The sequence below is a fragment of the Calonectris borealis genome, chromosome 4, assembly GCF_964195595.1.
Source record: "Calonectris borealis chromosome 4, bCalBor7.hap1.2, whole genome shotgun sequence".
NCBI classification, from domain to species: Eukaryota; Metazoa; Chordata; class Aves; order Procellariiformes; family Procellariidae; genus Calonectris; species Calonectris borealis.
In genome coordinates, this window is record NC_134315.1 from 84,997,820 (window position 1) to 85,019,010 (window position 21,191).

Here is a 21,191-nt window from a genome sequence, read left to right on the forward strand (position 1 = left end):
ATTCACATTTAGGCTTTAAGTTATTCACCGTAAGCAATGGTGCTTCTGCTGATGGCTTTTTGTGGCTGTAGGCTTGCTGTCGCTCTTTCAAAAATGTTTCAAAATACTTGTATTTGCTGCCCAATCATCTTTCTTTGTCCAACTTATTAAAAACCTGTTGATCATACACTATTTTTAATTCCTTAGGTTCAGTATTACTCCCTAAAGCCTTCCTGCAGAACAGTACTGAAAGGATGCGTTCTGATTCCTAGGCGGTAACCGAAGCTTGGTCCCTTTTCTATAGGCAGTATGTTAAGTGCAGTTCCTGATGCTGTCTCCGTGGACTTAGTTCTGCACCTAATCTTATAGACACAATTTTCATGTGACTTGACCCTCTCCTACCGATGGTTTACCACAGCAGTTTCTTTGGATGCTGCTTGTACTGGTGTTACTCTTCGGTAAGCTGAAGTAAGGCTGAAAACGGTCAAGAAAAGATGGTGCGGGACTGAATTACTAAAGAGTAGCTCATGTCCTAGCTGTTCTGTCTTCTGCCTATTGCCCATTTCAGTCTAATTTTGTTACAAGCAAATGCAGTTTAACTGGAGGCTTCAGCTTACGCGAAAATGAACAACCGTGGCTGTAAAATTCTTGCTTTCAAGTTAGTTTTTCATGGATAATGCGATCTTTTCAATCCGCACGCTGCCCATGGTTTAAAGGCTTGGCAGAGGGCGAGAGGCAGAGGGCTCGGGGCAGTCCTGAGGGTTACTGGTAATAACTGTTGTGGGCGCGCTAGCCCTGTGCTGCAGGACCGGGTGAGAACGGGTGCTGGCAACGGAGGGCGCAGGGTCCTCCCTGCTGGCTGGTGCAGCTGCCCGCTGCAGGCTGCCTGCATAGGTAGATAGCTTCCTAGGGTCGGAGCTTTTCTGCCTGTGCCATTCCTGATAGAGGGTGGGTTTGTTTTCAGCCCCTGCAGTTACGAAAAGTTCTGGCTGGAATTTTCTGGTTTGTTTTTGCAGCGTAACTGTAGCACTTGATTGCTCATCACTGGTTTTTGCATGCAGTTGAACTACTTCTGTTAGGGGAAAAGCACGGTTACGAAGTGGAGGTGGGAAAGAGTACTGTGGTTTCAGCCGAAGCAGAGTCAGGGTGAACCTTTCCTTCTTTTGATTAGGACACAGCAACAGCAATGGCCGGAGCTCTTAAGATACGAACGAGGCCCTGCTTGGAAACTATCTACATCTTAAAGGGGGTGGGTTGCAAAGCTGAGTTCATCAGCGGATGCATCTGGAGATGCTCCGCCAAAAACGCTAGTAGCATATACGGCACGCAATACTGGACGCAGTTCGAACACCTGCCCTGCCTGTCCGTGCTGTGCCTTGATAATCCAACAGACCGTCTCCCTGTACGTGTAAAACCCGGGGGAGGTGACAGAAGTTGCGTGGCTGAGCAGTTCACATCTGCCGGTTCCCTATGTCAGATGCAAGAATGGTGTTACTCCCAGTAAACAGCCAATGAACTGAAATTTATTTACAGGTTCAGTATGTACAGGAAAGACCATCATGCAGCTTGATAAATTTTGTCAGGGTAATAAAAATGTGCAGCTTTGCCGTCAGTTTCCTTATCCAGTGAAAACTGCTACAGTAGTTAAGAGTTTACATAAAAAAAATACATTAGCAAACTATCAAGTCAGTATGCTTTCAGTACACAAACACACATTCTTTAAATATTATCATTCACGTAACACTGGAAACAAGCTTTTATACTTGCAGGTTCCTTGTCAGGCTTCAGTAGTAGTAATTAGTGCACTTGAAGCTTGCTTGGCTGTCAAGTTTAAAAAAAAGAAAAATTAAAAAATCAGTGCTTACACTGAAAGGCTTAAAGGTCTGGGAGTTGAATCTTGATTGCAAAGTCAGTTCTTGCCACTACTTGTTTCTGGAGTTGAAAAAAACCCAAAAACCACCCCCTGAACTTAACGGACAGTTAGCATTACCCTCCAGCATCCCCGTAGAGAAAGCAGTATCCTGTCTGCTCCATCCCCGATCCGTTCAGATGCCCGACAGTACGTTTCCATCGCTATTCCGTACTCCTTGGCCCACCGCTGACGAGAAAGGCTGAGGGAGCGGGGCGTGTTTAGCCCCGGCGAGGAGGCAGCTTTGGGGGGACCTAACAGCAGCCCGCCTGCCCCGAGGAGGGCACGGCGAGAAGCCAGCCTCCCCCCGCGCTGAGGGTGCTAAATCCCGTCAAGGGAGAACCCTCCCCGAGAGGAAAGAGGCAATAGCACAGCCCTGACAAGGCCGATAGTCCATTAAGGGCTTCTCGTGTGTCACGCAGCTCTTAACGTGGTTGCCTAAGGCTTTCCTAGCCCGCTGCGCAGCAGTGCTGTTTCTTCCTCGGCCTCGGGTGTCAGACAACAGGTTTGAAACCTTACAAGGCCTCTACCAGTGCGTATTAAGCTGGCTGCTGGCAGACGATCATAAAAAAACGAGAGAAGATTCTGGGACAGCGTCGAAGGCCACGCTGCAGGTCACAAGGGGAGTTGTAGCGAGTTCAGCTAGGAGAGTTTATAATCGCAGAACAGAACTTTTCTGCCTGTAGTCAAAGCAGAAACAGTGAGGGTATCTCCTCCTGTCTAGCCGTGCCGGTGCAATCGCGTCCTTCAACAGCTGTGGTCTCAAACTTTAACCACTGGGGATTAAGTCGTAACAGCCTCTGAGGCGCACGGAGTTATCTCCGCATGGCTGACGCTGACTAACGCTGGATGGTGTGAAGCAGCAGCATTTGCTACCACTGCTCCACTGAATTGTAAACACAAGCACAGCTGCTATACAACAGCCACTTAAAAATGTTTATTCTAACCCCAAAATCCAAATAATTCCACTCCTGTTTGAAAAAGGGGCACCCACTGAGCTTAATCATGCTGAGCTACGGCTTGCTCATAACCGGCGTATTTCGTGTCTCCCCCGTGTTAGAGTTTGTAAGAGACCGTTTCAAGACAGACTCTAAAACCCAAGGCCACCTCTTAACTGTGGAAAGTTTATGGCGATCAGTCATTTTCGGTAACAAAGTCTGCAAGTACAGTACAATACATCGCAATTAAAAGGCCAAAGTTCAGTGATTTGAATCCACAGCAGGTTCACTACTCGGGGTGTGTTATTTCATCCTGCTAAACGAAAGTAACTTAAAATTCTTAGCAACTCTACTGATTGCAAGATAGTAACGAACATGAACACAGAGGCTTACTGCTACTCCTGAAATATTTTAGAATACTAATTCCAAATTACCGAAGGGATCTAGAGAAATTTCTTGAAGTAATGGCACTACCCATATTGGGGGAGGCAATTTTTAAGATGTGAAACGAAGATACAGCTATGGTGGATGACATGTGACCTTATCTTCCCGAAAAAGGAAAAGAGCTTGTCCGGAAAAGTACAAGAGTCCACTGAATTCAATTTTATACGTTACTGTTCCGATGCTGAAGCGTAAGCGTGTCATTCAAAGACTCTGAAGGATGCAACACAGCGTACCGCTGTGATTTAGATCCAAGACCGGGTCCCACAGTTACCACGGTTCTACAAGCACGCTGTCAGGGGCGGTTTCTTAATTATGCCCTTGAATAAAACCTGACAACCTGGTATATGGGCCTGTTAGCTCAGCAAGGGTAATGTCTTCTGTTGTTTGTGTTTACCAAGCAAAGAAAGTCCTGCTGTGATCCGAATGCTGAGTTTTACAGCCCACCTTTCCTCCCGCTCCAGGACGACCTGTTACGTGCTTGATTGCAGAACAGGAAATTATTGTCAGATCCTAGAAAATGCTGTTGTTTTTTTTCAAAACTCCTGATAATATACTGTCCCAGCAAGCGGCTAACAGTCCAGAAGTCAGAAAAGGAACTGCCTCAGTGCTTAACTTCATAGCTTAGCTCGTTAGGTAAGGTCCAGACCCTCAAAGTCAGAAATTTCATCGCAGTGCCTCTGAAATACAGTGGGGAAACAAGTTTAGTCATTTACTGTGCCTATGAAATTATCAACTCTTACCTGATTTCCAAAAAATCCAGATCAGAGTTTAGTAGGCTGACAACCTGACCAAAGCCTGAAGAAAAGGCGACTTAGGAACAAACACTACTGACTGCTTGAGGCTATTAAAATGGTGAAACAGAGCTGAAAGGGATCTGCCAGAGCTCTGCCCAGCCTGTTCTGAAACTGCTCAAGGGCGCTGCAGTCTCGTGGAGCCTCATGCAATCCAGCAGTACAGATGGGCAGAGCGCCTGGCATCACGATCGCTACTTTTATATTTACGAGCGAGCATTACACCAATCAGCATTTTCTTTAGGGAAGCTAATTAGGGAGGTTGACTGAAACTTGTGACAAGTTAAAACCGGGATTAGTTAACGCTGTAGGCGTTAGAATATCCTATTCCCACGAGTATGAAAACTGCTGTACCTTCGCTCACAAGTCCGTGCTATACACAGGACAGGGCTTGCTGTGTCGATATTGCATGATGTACACTGTGGACTGATGCCACCAATACAGCATCACCACTGCAAGGATATGCCATACTTGGTGACTCGAGCCGAGGTAGTTCAGCTGTCCTGTGGGGAAGAAAAAGGGCAAGTGGTTAAGTTGTTGAATTCAGCAGTAACTCATGCAATGCAATGAGCAATCGGTCTCCTCCAAAGCTCAACCGTATTCTCCGCTTGCTGGGAGGCAGTGCAAGTTCTTTAACGAACGTGATCAGAAGTTGTCTGCCTTCTTTTCATGCAAATAGGCACAACATTTTACTCCGTATGAGAACACTTCACGTAGAACATGGTCAACCTGTTCTCTCACAGGAAGTTCAGGACTCACAGCAAGGACTGTGACACTGCAGGAAGCTTAACTGCAGAAAAAAACACCCAGAAGAGAATTTCCTACCTGGGAAGTATCTTTCTGGAACTTTGGAAATATAGAAGAGAAAAGCTACAGCAGCGATGAAGTACATGACAACTACACGCGGAGCAAACTCCTGCAAAAGAAAAGGAAGCTCTCCTATTCTGTTAGAAGGTAAAAACAGAAAAAAAAAAAAAAAGTCCCTAAAGATAAAAAAAGAAAAGGGCATGACGAAACTGAATCTTACTTCACTGCCTATGTTATCTATGGACAAAGTCCAACAGGGAAGCAAATGCCAAAGTTTGGGAAAATCTGAATGGGAAGAGACTTGTTTTATCTCGACCCCTCTGCTACAATACAGAAGCTACTTAGTGTTTCCGTGCAGCCTGCAGCAGACGTGAAATCTGTCGGTGAAAGGACGTCTTCCAATACACTGAGCTTACGCAGAATGGCCAGGATAAGCGAGAAGGATGACTTCAGTGCAAAATTTCATTTACCGGTCGGGACTGCAGTCGCTAGAACCCAAGGCCACGGGACTGCTACGCGCTGGATGGTAAATAATCAAGCAACCCATTCACGAGTTGCTTTTTGTTTTCCTTAACGGCAAGTTTTGTTACCACAAGTGGAGCGTTTTTCTGAAGTATGGAAACAAAATGCGTACCATACCCACCGTTCTGCTACACCGGGAGAAACTAAATGAGGGAAGAAGTGGGGGGAGAACTATTGTTTATCGGATTTTTAGAAGGCCAGCGTTAAGCGTCCTGTCTACAGACTACATGTATTCATAAATGTTGCTCTTCCGCATTCAACAGCAGCTCTGGACTGGCCTAAACTATCACTCCGGGTGACAGTCCCCCAGCAGGGCCAGTCTAAGAACGAGCACAGTTACTGCTTACCATGAAAAGGCAACCTTTTCTTCAGCAAGACTAGGTCGCTGGGTAACTGCAATGATTTCTGGGGTTTTCATATTGGGGCATACTTTACTGTCTTTAGCTGTACTGTGCTGCTTGTTTTTCAGAGCATAATTCTAAGTGGTAAAACAAGAACAGGAAAATAGTTCAGTAACTTCACAGTGATGTTAAATGAGGGTTGCGTAAGAGGCAGAGGGCTGAGTAGGCAAATACTGATTTTTGCTGCCAACCCAGGGAACAGAAGAGGAAGCAAATAATCATCCCGTCAGTGTCTTCTGGTTCCCCTCTCTCCTCTCGGGCTGTGGAGGCGGACAGCCCAGAGCGCTCGCGCAGCCTGACAGGCTGCTTCCCACTCCGCAGCCGACTCACCGCGTCGCTCCTGTCCCTCGCCCTGGGGCAAGCGAGGGCGCGTCCCACCTACCCAGCCGGCTCTGTCCCGCGGGCAGATACGCTCGGTCACATTTGCACCCAGTCTTCCTTCTCACGGTGCGGTTTTAAATCAGTAAAGCAGATTTAATCTACTCAACCTGTTTACTGCTTCTCAATAAATTTCTAAGTGTTTGCACTCGGATCGTATCGTCCGAAAAAACTTTGTGCTTCAAGAAATTTTCATCACGGCTGCTTCCCCCTCATTTCCTGAAGTGTACGAGGACTGAAGGAAGATGGGAAGTGAAAAGCAAAAGGGAATCTTATTTCCTTCTTTTTTTTTTTACCTGTACAATAGATGCACCAATACCGCCGTTGAGCCAAACCCAGTGGATGGTGGGAATAATTCCATATCCAGACACTGAGCAAAAGATGATGGAGCGCAGCCTGTGCCACTGTTGCGTGAGGTAACTGGGATGAATCTGAGCAAAAAATACTGCCAAGATCATTGCCAGCACAGTGATCAAATATACCTGACGCCAGTACTGAGAAAAAAAGAAACAAACGCAAGTTTGTGGGTGCTCTCATCATGTGTGGAAGTAAACTCTGGGTAGAAAGTTTACATTGCTAAATGTGTAATGAGATACCAGTTCTCCTTTCGCTGCTGCGAGCACAAACGATGGGGCTTGATAAATACAAGTCAAGGGACAGTGAGGGGACGGGTCTCTATTGCTCGGGCACACCTGGTAGAACATCACTTATTCCAAGCAGCACCTTCACCAAAACGTTTTACATACAGCTGGGCCTAAGCAGACTTGTTCAACTACCCGATCGCTGCATCCGCTGCAGACGTGGATGTCATCTAGGCCTTTGAAGGGAACTATTTTTACTTGTTCTCTATGAGATGAAGAGAAAATAAGCTTGTTTCTGCCTCGTGTAAGTTACCTAGTGGGAAATGACGTTTGAGTTACTTGTGATGGGGACGCATCCCATAATCAGCCTCATGCGTTTGACGAAGGAAGGACCTGTAAAGTTTACCCTGCCTTCCTATAAATTTAAATATTTTCTTGAGGTTTCTGCGGTTGACAACTTGAAAGGAAAACCTCAATTTGCCTATCACTCCAGCAAGCTAAGTTCTGCTGGTGCCAGAAGGAACTCGTTTCAGTTTCCACCTCTGTCTCCTGGCTAATGTTCTATTTGGACACCCTGCAACGAACCCCCTTCCTACGGACTGGAAACTACAACAACGAGACCCCAGGAACTAAAGGTTACATGAACGAGCGCTTCAAACTTACATTATTACAATAAAATGCATAAAACACGCCTGACACATAGCAGCCCAGGATACCAATGGAAATCCCCGCGTAATCTAACGCCATCCATCGTCGGCTGGTCTTCTCTGAGCGGTGACAACAGAAAAGATGATATCCTACTGAGCAAAGCATACAGACCTGTACAAATGTTCAAACAAGGATGCATTAATCCCTTAAAAATTAACAGAGAGTACAGCAAGCTTAAACTCTGAAGCTTAGCGCATGCGATTGACCCGTCACGTGTTTTGCAGTGCAACTTGGTGTAGGCAATCATGATTCCTGCCAATAATCAACAGAAACTAATGGAGGCTTCTCTGGCAGATTGGAGAAGGAACAGAAAACTTTGCAATACTGGATCACCCCAAGTTGCACAGCGAAGAAAATCGGGCTACTGCGGCCTACACCATGAGGCCGAGCGAAAAGCCGGTACGCAAGGCAGCGGGGCCGTGTCTGCAGGAGTACAGGGGGACGATGAATTCTGCTTGGCCAAACTACCACCAGCAGAAACCAAAGCCCAAATCGGCCCTGACTGCCCGGCACCCAAGTTGCTTTAGTGAGGGAACACACAAGAAATTAAACTCCTACGCACAGGCCGCTTATTTGCTTCTAGGCTGGCATCAAATTGTTTCCCTGAGAAATGGTTTTTGTGTTTCTCTGCAACCCTCAACAGGATTAGGGAAGAGCACAACAGCACTGCTTTCCAAGCCAGCAAGGGGGTTTTCCCTGCTTCTAGCTATGCCAAGGCATCCTGTACTCTTCAGGGAATATACACAGCGCTCTTTGGCTCTTCACGCTTTGTTAAGGACAGCATACTTTACAGGAGCTTCAGCGGTCGAATTATGACACACTTGAATTCTGCTGTTGAGAACAGACAAGAAGTTAGAATACACGCCCTACTGCCATTCCAGACCAGCGCCAGGCCGTGGCTCATTTTCCCTGACCCTCTCCAGCAGCGACTGATGCTGTCTGGGAGCCACGTCAGACTCTACTGAACCCCCACGCCCAGCTGAGGCTGTGAAATACGGCCTGGGACATTTTAGTGGTTTTTCACAGACTCCCTCCTAGGCCGTGAGCTATGCTCAGTCCTCCCTGGTCCACTCCGTATTTTAAACAGGTCAAAATCAACTCAGCCACCGAGCTTGTCAGTTACCCTTAGAAGCAACGCAGCCTGAGTTTCCCCGGCCCGACCCGAGCCCCTCTTGCCCTGCAGTCCTACTTGCTCCAGGCCTGCGAGCGAGGCTTTAACGCTCTCCTTCCCAAAGGCGGCACTGCCCTGAGCAGGCTCCCCAGCCCGCGCCCGGGCCGCCGCGCCCCGGCGGGGAGCCGGCCCCTACCTGGAAGCAGAAGAGGCAGACGGAGCAGATGACGAAGTCCTCCCGCGAGGCGCCGGCGGCCGGCAGGACGGCCGTCAGGTCGTAGATGCCCAGCGTGAAGAAGAGGACGAAGCCGAGCAGGTGGCTCCAGATGTTGACGGTCTCGTTGGAGAGGATGAAGAGGCTGCGGGGAGACGCAACGGGGCGCGGTGAGCCGGGGCTCGGCCCGCCGGGGCCGGGGCGGTGCGGCGGGGGCCGCCCTCACCTCTTGAGGCAGAGGCGGGAGGGCAGGTAGGCCCGGTAGCCGTCGGTGATGTAGGGGTTGTCCTTCAGGAAGACGGGGATCTGCTCGTAGGTGTAGAGGCGGATGCCGCGGGGCACCAGCACGGGCCAGTACTGGTAGCTCCCCAGCTCGATGTAGTGCGCGCTCCGCAGCAGCTTCTGGTGCATCCTGCCCGCCGCGCCGCCTCAGCGCCCCGCCGCCCCGCCGCCGCATCGGACCGCCCCGCCGCCGCCGCCGCCCTCACGGGCCGCCGCCCGCGGGGATCGCCCGCATCGCCCGCGAGGGCCTCCCGCACGCCGCCCGCCCCGGCCCGCCGCCGCCCGGGCACCGGCCGTGAGGGCGCTGGGCGAAGCGGGAGGGCGAGCGGCCGCGTCGCGAGGCGATGGCGTCACAGCGCGGCGGCTCCTCCCGCCGCGCCTGCGCCCGCGCCCTGCCGGCAGCACGTGGCGCTGGCTGCGGCCGCGCGGGGGCGCTGTTCCCCGCCGCGCGGGCAGGGGCGCGCGGGCGGCCGTGAGGCGCGGCCGTTGGCGGCCCGGGCGCAGCCCCTCCGCCGGGGCGGGCGGGGCTGTGAGGGACCCCCGGCTCTTCGCCGGGTTCCGCCCTGCACGGGCAGCAGCGCCGCCGGCGAGGCTCTCCCGCCGCCCCCGGCCGCAGCGATCCAGGTGGAAGGGCTGGGCGGCCGGAGGGGGGTGAGGTGCTTCTGGAAGCCTTTCGAAGGAAACCAGTCTCAGAGAGCGGAGATTTCAACGTAGGGTGAAAGGTGGCTGCGTGGTGTGGGGGGGGTGTCCGTAAGTGCCCCAAACTGGGGGGAAGCGGTGCAAAAGGCTGCACTGCTTGGCAGCCGTCGGCGTGGGTGTGACATCTTCCAGTTACAGCTCCTGTAACATAAGATATCCAGGAAAATGTTACGCGGCTGTCACGGCCGAGAATTTTGTCGGAAAGGACATGCTGTACGTCTCTGAGAAACTTTTGGAGAAAGGTATTCCTTTGGGAAAATCAGCCATTTCTTTCAGGTGGACCTGAACGATGCAAACCTTCCTAAAACAGAGGCCAGAAACAGACATGTGAAGTTAAAAAGTGCTGAGGATGATCACTGTTTGTGGGAATTGTACTTGCGTCTTGCAAGAGCAATCTCTGGTTAATTGTGATACTGATCATTAGCATTTTGTGGTTTTTTCTATGTACCCTATGAAGTACCAAAAAAAAAAAGCATCTTAGTCGTGAGAAAGACACTTCTGAAGGATTTGCTTTGCCTAAATAAGAAAAGTTTTGGGTTGTTTGCCAGTTGCTTTTAATTTTTTTTTTCCTAATTAAAAAAAAAAGGGAGAAAGAAGTCATTCACTAGGTATCATCTGGCTCTTGTTTTCAAAGTTGAAAACAAGTGTGCTGAATGGTAATCCTCATTCAGCTGCCCCTCCCCTCCAGTAATGTGCCATGTAGAATTCTTCGAAGGCCTTTTGTCTCTTTAAAGAAAATGTGAGAGCATTTTTCCGAGATAGTGTGACAAGTATGAAAGGTTTACCCAGGGCAGAGATTTGTATTGTGAAGTAAAAGATGCAGGGTGGTGGGTGTTTGAAATGAAGAATGACAGTAAAGACCAGGTGTTCAAATTCTAGACATTGCAATGTACCCAGCTGTGCTACATCACCCCCAAATTTCCATGTTAGACCATTTGGTTACCCAAATTAAATTGGTTTTGGTCAACAGCAGCTCTTGAATATTTCTGCTAATTAATCATTCACTGAGATTTCTTAACATCCGTGCTCTGAAAACTGTATTCCTCCTGCCCCTGCGGACCTGCTGACTGTATTCCTCATGCCTTCTCCCTCCTTCGTACCTGTTCTGCGTGCTGGGTATATTTTTCTCCTGAATGTACCGCAGGACTTTGGAGAGTTACCCAGAGGAATCGTGTTCACAGCAGTAATTCAGCAGACTTAGTTCAAAGGAACTTCCTCGTGTTCTCACCCTTCCGGGATGTATCTGAAGCATGTCTCTGAATGCTTCGTTCCTATTTTACCTAGCTTCTCTCTTCCTTTCCATGGCTTCTTTGTTTCTGTTTTTTCCCTTCACCTGAGCTTGCTATTACTGAAATTAATAAGAATAATTTAGGACAAGATACACAGAGAAAATGCGTTCCGAAAGAAGATCCATAGACGTAGTTCTTTTGCCAGGAGGGGAGACACCCGGATCGTACTGCTGGCTGCATTTAGGATGGAGCACAGGATATCTCTTCTGCAGACAGCAGAGTCGCATTAGGTACACGGGGAAGCACGGCGCAATAAAACACCTTGTGGAGTGGTGCGGTGCTGGGGAAAGCTAAGTTGGCCGATACTCGGGAGATGGCTCGGCGAGTCTCACACGTAACGGGGTCACAGGAGGACTGAGAATACAGATAACGGGGTTTCCCAGAAACAAAATCTTAGGAGGCCACAAAGGAGTTATCTGGTAGCTTGCTCAAAACGGAAATAAAAAAGGCTGCCGACGTTTCTGTTGTGTGGTGGAAGACCAGTTCAATTTCCAGCTGACCTGTATCAGCTGTGCTAAAAATAGTGAACTGTCCTGTTTTGGTTAACCTAGCGCACTTGGAAGCTAAAATCTCTGAACTAGACTAGTGGGACCAACCTAACAAGAATGGTATCTACGTGATGGCAATATTTTTTCCTGACAAGTTTCCCACTGGCTCATCACTTTGCACTATTCACTTGGAGAATGAGGGGCATAATATATGTTTATGCAGACACATGCATTTAAAGGAATAAGAATATAGCTGCCACGTTAATTCAGGTGAGCGAACTCCGACTGTCCGGGGAAACGGAGCTGGGGAAGTCGTGTTCCTGCCAGCTCCTGCTGATAAATGAGGAGGTTCAGTGTTGGCTCGAGTGGTGACTCGCTTTCATCGAGCCAAACACTGCTTAGAAAGTTGCTACCAAGTTAAAACCTTAATTAGTCTTAATTGTTCATTGAATCGTTAGCTCGCTGAGAACATTATACCTGGAAAAAACACTTTGTTTCTAAGCCCTGTGCATTCTAAATGAAATCCCAAGTGCTTCAGAGAGCTCAGTCAGAAGCAATTGGAGCTGACAGCACTTTTTTTTTTTAATAAAGGAAGCTTTAATTGGCTGTTAAGTTAAAGCTTTGAAGCTTTGATAGGAAAAGTGTTGTAGGTTAAATTAATAGGGAAAATTGAGAAACAATTAGGGCAGCTTTAAATTAATTACTTACACTATTTATTTTGAGCTTATTGAACAATTGTGTTGTATGTGTAAGTGATTGAAATTAGCCATCTGTGCAAGATAGCTTTGACCTAAACTGACCTTCTTGGATAAGAAGGTAGCTTGCCCTAATTCTTATACTCTATATCCCTAATTTTACTGGCAGATAAGCTTGATTGGGAGTGAAGATGAACGTACCTGAGAGGTTCCATACTTCTCTATTGAACCTAAAATCACCTGTGCAGACAAAGGTGGGGAAGGCTTTCAAAGAGAGGGCTGAGGAGGTCACAAATGAGCCCAACTGTTTCTTGTTAACCCTAACTGCGCCCTGCTGAGTTCCCTTCTCCTATCGCCAGCAGTGTACCTGTACAATGTCCTGTTCAGGCGCGTGAAGTGTAACCCCGCAACCACTGTTTAGCCTGCTGTTTGAGGAAAAGCTAGCAAAGAACAGCCAGCTTATTCGTACGACGTAGTATCGGCTCTGTAGCACCGACAGGATCTTTTAATGCCCTGCTCCATTCTGCTGGTTTTTTTTCAGGGGGCCACAGGGGGCAACTGACTTGGAAGCATAATTATCCAAACCAAGTATCTGAAATGCGCGTGACAAAATGGGAGCAAAGAAAAAGTTGCTCGATTTTGAAACTGAAAGGTGCTGATTTTGGAGGCATTGAAACCTTTTTCTGTCCCCCTGGTTTCCCTGTTTCTGGCAGGCCCGTCCCAGAACTGCTCCAGCTGGACAAGGAGGCTGGCTCCGGCGGGTGGGCGATGAAGGGATGGGAGGCCGTTGGCGGGGCATCCTCTCCCCGCGCTCACGCTTGGCTCTCCCTGCAGGTGTCAGCCTGGCACCGCGCTATCCGCCCTGCCGGCCGCGGGTCCGTGTCCTCGCCGGCTCCAGGGGCTGCCTCTTCATCGGCTACTGACCAGCGGAGGACCGGTACCGAGACTGGGCTTCTCATCCCGGCGGTGCCCTTTCTCGTAGCAGTGCGCATCAGGTCTGTGCCGGTATTCCTGAAGTAGCTGTGGCGCGGCGTTTGATCCTGATCCTCTTCTTCTGAAGTGCCCGGCAAGGCACCTCCTCCTGATGTTTGGCCGCGGGGTTCTGGCTTTTCATGTGTTTGTTGCGAGCAAATAAGTGGGAGGTGCCCTGGGAGTCCTTTTCCCACTGTTGGAATCTGCTGCCGTGGGAGAGTTCGGCTTGCTCTGACTTTTCCAGAAAAGGCAGTTCAGTGCCCAAGAAGGAAATCTGGCATCAGTCTGAGCTTGGTTGAGAAAACGTATTTGGGAATGTTGGTCGAAGGTATCGCGTGTCTTCCTTTGCATCATGCTTACAGCTGTGTCAGTGCATAGCTCTGTTTTATTTTGCCTGTGTATAAAAACAGTTGTGTTTTTCCTGGGGATGGGAAGAAGGAAGTGTACTTCAGAATACTGCGTTCAGGAGTATGTTTCAATGCAAAGCCTGTCGATAAAATACAGGCACCGGTTTATGACCACAGAGACCGTGTATTTATTCATGTGCATAAAGCACTTTAGGTTCTGTATCAATGTGCAAAGAAAGCTTGCAAGCGGCCATGTATAGAATACATGTTTACTGACAATTGCGTCAGGAGATATAGGTATCGAAAGCCCCTTGCCATGTAAAACAGATACATCCTCTCTCATCCTTCCTTGGAAGTAGCCAAAGCATCTGTGAAATTAACTACTGGATGTCAATATGTGGTGGAGTTGCCTATAAGAAAATAAGGTTCATAGCTTTGTGGAAGTCAAAGACTCTTTGAAAGAGTGGGGCGGGAGGTAGAATAGAAATGCCCGGACACCCCTGATCTACAAACTCCCTTCACGAGAGAGCAGTAGGAATGCAAGTACCTTGTGTTTTAGAATTAGTGTGACCTTAATACTAAGAAAGCTTGATTTCAAGGCCCTCTTCCCTGACGATACATCTTTCTTCCTCGCACTGTCCCCGCTAGGATTTTTGTGGTGAAGTTCTCCGTGGTTTCCTGTAGCGTGCTCCTCGGTATAGAGCCTGAGCGGCTTCCAGGAGTGCCCGAAACAGCACGCCTGACATCTGCCGTGGGAGGTTCAGGCTCTCTTTCCTCTCCCTGTGGAGAGATGCATGTGTGATGTGTGCAGTGAAGTGACTTGTTTTGGTAGGGCTCTTCCTTTTTTTTTTTTTCTTTTTCCAGCGTTTTTGTTTTCTGATTCAATCCCTTTGGCTTTCAGCTCCGGCTTCTGAATCTCAGCATCTGTCAGTGGTGCGATAAATTCTCTTTGGTGATAAGAGAACAGCTGCCAATAGCAAGAGCGAGGATGGCATTTGGGCTTCTTCCTGCTGTGTGAGAGCTTACAGTCAGCAAAAATGCACTGTGCACACAATGGAAGAAGGCACTTCTTCTGCCCAGCCTACTATTTTTTTTTTCCAATTTAGCAGCATCTTTTCCCTCCGTATTAAGCGGACGCATATGAACAATTGTGCAGCATAATAGAGTCCTGAACCTAAAGAACTGGAATTTATTGACAAACGGCTTTTTTCTGGATAGGTTCTGAAGGTGAAAGTGGTCAGGGGACAATAAAGGAATTTTTTCGAGAAATGTGGGGATTTTCAGGGAAAGAAAGAAGCTGTTTGGAAAGGTGCTTAATCATGTGGGATGGTATTTCCTAGCACAACAGCCTGCTCCCAGTGAAGTTGGTAGGGGAAAAAAATGAACTCCTTTCTGTGGAGTCCTGAATTTTAGCAGCATAGGGTTGTGGTTTTTTTTCGCATTTCAAGTTCTCTCTAACTCCAGCTTGCCTATAAAATTTTATCACAGCTGGAATTCATGCCATGACAGAAGGCATTTCGAGGGAAACTATTTTGACCACAGAGGTTTTGTTTCTCTAGTTGTGGCGAGTTTAGTTGATTTACTTATGATGAGGGTGAAACTCCAGGAATTGTGGACAGCTTTGGTCGATACGGTAATTTCGCTCTTGGACAACCGTGTGGGTTTCTGACTTTGGTAAAGTAAGAACCAGACCAGACCAGACCATTCCTGTGAAAGTTGGACTCTCCCCTCACCTGGTCCAAGTCTGACAGCAAATTTCCCAAAAAGGGATCATGTTTCTAAAACACTGTTAAAAGTCAAAATACCCTTTCTGTAAAATAGTCCTACAGTTCTGGTTTACACGATTGTAATTTCTTGGGTAGGTTCTCAATAGAGCACGCGAGAGAAGAGGGGCTGGATTTTCAGTGACGTTTAAGCGTGTTTTGACCTGTGCGGACGCTCAGAATGATTTCTCGGTGCCCTTTCCAACAGTTTTGTTGTAAATCCATACTGCTGCTGACTGACCTCTGCAGGTGTTTGAATGTTGTTGTATATGTGACAGGAGACACAAGTTCTCATTTAGTTCTGATGAGGATTTGTATGCCGAAATCGACTTGACCTTTTTCGAAATCCCTTCCAAACTTTTAGTATGTTCTTAAATTTGATCTGTGAAGTGCCGCTTTAAGCCCAAACCAGGCCTGGGTACTTGGCATTTGGGATCATCTGCACTTACTTTTGTCTTGTTTTTTCTTCATCTGCCAAGATGAGCGCATGCACATCATGATTTTTTTTCCCTGACTGTGTTGCTAAATGCCTAAATCTCCGCTAAGTAGCAGTGGTATAGTTTGAGAATTGGAGATGTCAAAATAAAGGTTTGCCTTGCCTCCAAAAACGCTTTGGGGCGGAAAGATCTGGGAAACGGGGAGCAAACAATTCTCTCATTTTCCTGACTGCACTGTGGATATTGTTGCCTCTCTGCCAGGATTGCGTTTTTCCCCTTGCTGGTTAGTTTGTCTTACGAGATTTTTGGTCTTCCTCAGTTATCTTGATTATTAAAATTGGAATCCCGTGATCATCATCTTCCCGCTCTCATCCTCGTTGTCTGTCTAGCTTCTCAAAATCATCGAGACCTTTAAGTGCAAAGATGTATGGAGGAGACAATGTGTTAGGAAGCGCTGGGAGGTCCGTGAAGAATGAAGTACAGTGTAACTAGCAAAATCCTGCAATTGTTTTTAATATAATAATTAGTGATGTCTTTTGTTTGTCTGCTTTTTATGCTAGTAGATGCCCCAGTCCCATCTCTGTGTGAGGCTGGGAGCCCTAGCATGCTTCTTTTCAGCATTACTTGGACTGGAAGTTCTCCGCGGAGGAGAGCGGGAAGGGGGTCGGTAGCCTGCTTTACTGACTAATTTTCCCCTTTTTGCATCAAATTATTTGACCGTTTCATTAGTTAATTCCACATATTTAAGCTAATGTGTTGATTTATTTTTTTTAGTTATCAAACATTAAGCAAGATCCATAGAAGGTCATTTCACAGTCTTAGAAGCATTTGTTAGAATTTTCCTCTGTTGTTTTCCAGTTGCATCTTCCTTGCCATTTCCTTTGGTTCACAAACCATGCTTCGTACCGTATCTTGTCAGTCATGGAAGACTCATCAGCATATCCCGAAAGCGGCGAGCACGTGAATTTGACCAACCTTGAGAATTTTGTTACGCTTCTGCTCCTTTTTCTGTAACCTTGGAATAAAGATAATAGGGTCTCTTCTTGCGATGCCATACTTGGGTAAAATGAGGCAGTGATTTAACTCCCTATTCGTGCTGTACCCATTAAGCCATAAGGAGTTAGAGTTGCGTTACTCTTGCCCAAAGCCCATATTTATTCCGTTTCATGTTTTCCTACAGTCTGCGAAACTGATGGATGCCTTCTGACGGCCTTCCTGCCTTCGGAGTGACTGGTGGATTGAAAGCTTTGTACTCCACACCAGGCATATCACTAGAGCTACTATTTTGTCAGCTTCTGCTGTGTCACTAGGAAGTGATCTTACAAACATTTGAAGCGTGCCTCTTCCCCTTCTAACAGCTTTTGATTCTCGTAGACATGCCGAATGACATGAGTGAGTTATGAAAGCTTACAGCTAACCCGGTGATCTGTGCTGCTAGGGAGGGATTTTGAGTGGTAGTTGGAGTGCAGCATGGATATTGTGGAGCGATAGGAAGTGAGCAGAGCTCAACAGCTCTCTTGCTTGTCCTACGGCCGTGTGTCATGGAGAACAGTCGGGCTTGCCTATTACGGGTATTGCTGGCATGCTAGGATTTTTTTCGGCAGCCTTGCAAGGAGTTGAACAGCCACAGATGCTTTCTCCTGACTGGAGCTGGAAGTTTTGAAGGGCAGCTGAATTTGTTAATGTTCGTGCTTTGATTCAGAGTGTGAGAAATGTTGATGAGGCATGAGGCAGAACAGCTTGCTCTATTGCTGCTGTATTGACTGTGCAGTGCTGACAGTAGTTAAAAAAATGGCTTTTGTACATAAGCTTGGTTAATATATAGAACTTGGAAGACAGCTAGGAACAGCTATGGGCAACGGCCACGGTCTCCCTCTGACTCTCTCTTTTTAATAGAGTCGCTTCCCTGCCCAGAACTGCACTTTAATTTTGTATCACTTTAGTATCATTAGGAAAGGCTGACATTTTGGGAACATTTGTACAGTACAAGTATGAATAACAGTATCCATGCTTTGTCATACAAGGGGATGCGCAGTCAGGTCAGGGTTATTTTCCTGGTTGTCAGCGATGGTGACATTTTTGTTTCAAGTGTAAAACACGGTGTTCTTTTTGCTGAAGATTTAGTCCAAAGCAAAGGCTCAGCTGGGGTCTTTTAAAACCAAAGACCTACTGAATAGGCTGTGCTTTCTTGGGTCCCTTGGACGTATTTGTGTGCATCCCCTCCTTGAACTTCCCTGAGGAAACCTCTGCTGTGGCAGGAAAGCCATGTTAACAGCTGTGGAGTGAGTTCTGTCTGTTCTGTGCTTGGCCCTCTCGTCTGCGTATCGAGTAGGAAGAGCAGGTAACTCTACCAGCGGTGAGGAGTCTGGCTGGGCATGACGGGGCAAAGACTAAACAGAACACGGTTGCCACCTCTGATCTGGGGACCCGCCATCCTCCTCGTATTCAGGTAGTGCAGTCTGCACTCATTCTCACATCCCCGAGCTGCCCTTTGCTATCCAGAAGCTGTGTCAGAGGTTCAGGGAGCGAGACCTCTTAGTTCCTGCCTGGCCTCGTTGGCCGTGCTGCTGCAGTAGGGAAAAGCCCGCCTGAAACATAGCCTGCCCACAGCTCTGAATGGCTGTGGTGTTTCTCAGCTCTTGGAGAGACCTGCCGCTCCCAGCCCGAGTGAGAGGGAGTTGCAGGACGAGTAGCAAATCACCTGGGAGAATAGATGACTTGGACTGCACGTCCATCCCTCTGTATTCAAGTCGTCTCAGCTTTCTTCAGGGTTTTTCAGATAATGTCGTCAAATAATGATTGCAGACACACTAGCTGTTTCTAAGGTGGGATCAGACGGTGAACTCCATCACTCGCATTAGTGATCAGTCATTCCCGCGGTAATCCCGCTTCAGTGGGAGTACTTGTTGGAGAGAGTGAGTTTCACCCCTGAAAACTGGGGTCCTTCCTGTGGAGCACCAAAGGTTGTCCTTACACAGTGCAGATGGGTGAATGGTAGAAGAGACAGCAATTTTGGTATTTTTGTTTGGCCTCATAGTATTCATCTTTGCGTTCTCCGAGTTAAGACATGCATCAACTCATGGAAGCAGGTGCCAAATACCCGTGGAATTGCTGAAAGAATATCAGCATCTCTCCCTCTACCACATATATTAAAAAAAAAAAAAAAGAGACCTACAGCCTCATTATTATTTCAATGTAACTTCTGACATGAGGAGATTAAGCAATTATCTCCTTTTTGAATGCCAATCTCTGACTGTCAGCGTGGAGAGACCAACTGTGGCTGTATGTGAGAGCAAGTGTCTGGGCACGCTATGTGAGGGGCACTGGTGAGTTTCTTTCAGGCGGCTGGAATGCATTTTTTTCTTCTTTTTTTTTTTTTTTTTTTTTTTCTGATGGACTAGTAAATTATTAGGATGTGGACTTGTCAAACGAGCTTGCCAGGTTTTCAGCAGTCATCCCAAGTGGACTGCCTAAACAAGGGCTGGCACTGCATCACATGGAATGACCGATGATATGTCATATATTTTTAATGGGCAAAATGTTTTAATAAACATTGTCCCTCCTAAAAAACTGGATTTTAAAATAGGTTTTAGCCTTGAGCCATGTAGCTACCCAGCTGTGAATTTTATAAGGCAACAATCTCCACATCATTAGATGTTATGGCTGATGCGCCAGCGATTGCAATAGTAAGTATTTCCACACATTAAAAAAGTTTCCGAAAGCAGTTAAAGGAAGTATGGCTCTACTTGGAAGATTTTCTCAGCTCAAACTTAAAGCAATTTCCTAAAATTATCAAGGCAGGCATGTACTGTCTTCCAGTAAACTGCAAGAGTCTGTTTATTCAAGCCATGCTGATTTTTGCGCCTGACAGCTTTAATCACATTGCCTGACGCTTTAGAAAAGCAAAATTATTTTTCTTTTCATGTGATTTCTACATCTTTGGCCAATCGAAATTCACCTGAAACGTTGCGCAATGAGGCAGATGAGACCCCAGCTTGATCTGCCGTAGTTGTATTGCTTCATAGGTGTCCTGGTTTCGGCTGGGATGGAGTTGATTTTCTTCCTATTAACTGGTATAGTGCTGTGTTTTGGATGTAGTGTGAGAATAAGGTTGATGACACGCTGACGTTTCGGTTGTTGCTAAGTAATGTTTACGCTGGTCAAGGTCTTTTCATCTTCCCGTGCCCTGCCGGGTGCGCGTGGGGTTGGGAGGGAGCGTGGCCGGGACGGCTGGCCCAGCTGGCCAATGGGCTATTCCGTACCATATGTCGTCATGCTCAGCGTATAAGGCTGGGCGAAGAAAAAGGAAGGGGGGACGTTCGGAGTGACGGCGTTTGTCTTCCCAAGTAACTGTTAGGCGTGATGGAGCCCCGCTTTCCTGGGAATGGCTGAACACCGGCCTGCCGACGGGAAGCGGTGAATGAATTCCTTGTTTGGCTTTGCTTACGCGCGCAGCTTTTGCTTTGCCTATTAAACTCTCTTCATCTCAGCCCACGGGTTTTCTCACTTTTACCCTTCTGATTCTCTCCCCCATCCCATTGTGGGGGGAGCGAGCGAGCGGCTGCGTGGTGCTCAGTGGCCGGCTGGGGTTAAACCACGACAATAGGAAAAGCCTGCTTGTTTTTTTTTTCTTTTCCGGGGTTACAACGGTTATCTTATTTTATTTAGAAGCATGTGGGACCAAATCTAGAGTTGAAATATGATCCAGTGACCCCTCTTTGGGCAACCCAAGTCCCTCCTCTACAATGACTTCTGTGCAGCGGTCGGTAAATCACGTAGCCTTTTTGAAATCTGCTCTCCTCAGCCTTAAACCTACTACCAAGTTAAACACTCTGTCCCTCTCAAAAATGGCATACCTCTTACTTGGTCTTACGTGTCGCTAAACCGCAGAGAGTGAATTCATCGTGTCTATATGTCTGAAAGACGGCATTGGTAGAGGTGAGGTTCTGCTTTATCTTGTACTTTTTTGCATCCTCTTTCAACTGTAATGATCCTTTACACATGGGCTAAGAGAGTTTAAGAAGTTGAAAAGAAGTGGTGTTGTTTCTGAGCTTTTTGCTATTTGTGGTAGGATAGAACAGGTGCATTTTCTGTGATTATTTTTAAGTAATTATTTAAGTTCACTGCTGGGGCGTTTATTTACTTTACAGAAAATCACCTTCTTTCAAGCAGAAGTCATTTTGTTACAATTCCAATAGTCATTCAGAAATTCTGCGCAAAGCGATGCTTGTAGTAGTTCACAATCAGTTTCAAGTTGTAGGAGTCGGCAACAGGCTTTCCGTCCTGCTTCTTTAGGACAGAAAGAGAAGCACAAATGTTGCTTGAAAAATCTGACCAGATGTAATTTCAGAGCAGTGTTAATCTCCTACAGCGTGCATAGTTTCATTCAACATCAGTGCTGGCAGCTAACTAATGAACTGGATATATAGCTATATT

The 21,191-nt window shown here is 47.3% G+C and overlaps 1 protein-coding gene across 4 annotated transcripts; it reads right to left on the reverse strand.

Annotated features, from left to right (window-relative positions):
• Nucleotides 1–1,480: 1,480 nt before the first annotated feature.
• PAQR3 (progestin and adipoQ receptor family member 3) lies at nucleotides 1,481–9,260 on the reverse strand. Of its 4 annotated transcripts, none has more exons than XM_075150461.1 (7): nucleotides 9,010–9,260; nucleotides 8,766–8,928; nucleotides 7,414–7,569; nucleotides 6,466–6,600; nucleotides 4,887–4,977; nucleotides 4,416–4,564; nucleotides 1,481–3,947 (listed from the first exon to the last, which is right to left on the reverse strand). In XM_075150461.1, the coding sequence occupies exons 1-6, from the start codon at nucleotides 9,192–9,194 to the stop codon at nucleotides 4,422–4,424; spliced, it is 873 nt and encodes a 290-aa protein (XP_075006562.1). In that variant the 5' UTR covers nucleotides 9,195–9,260; the 3' UTR covers nucleotides 1,481–3,947; nucleotides 4,416–4,421. The 4 variants fall into 4 exon arrangements, with proteins under 4 accessions (XP_075006562.1, XP_075006561.1, XP_075006563.1 ...); XM_075150460.1 differs by having other exon boundaries at nucleotides 6,466–6,663; nucleotides 9,010–9,258; XM_075150462.1 differs by lacking the exon at nucleotides 7,414–7,569 and having other exon boundaries at nucleotides 6,466–6,663.
• Between the last annotated feature and the right edge of the window lie 11,931 nt (nucleotides 9,261–21,191).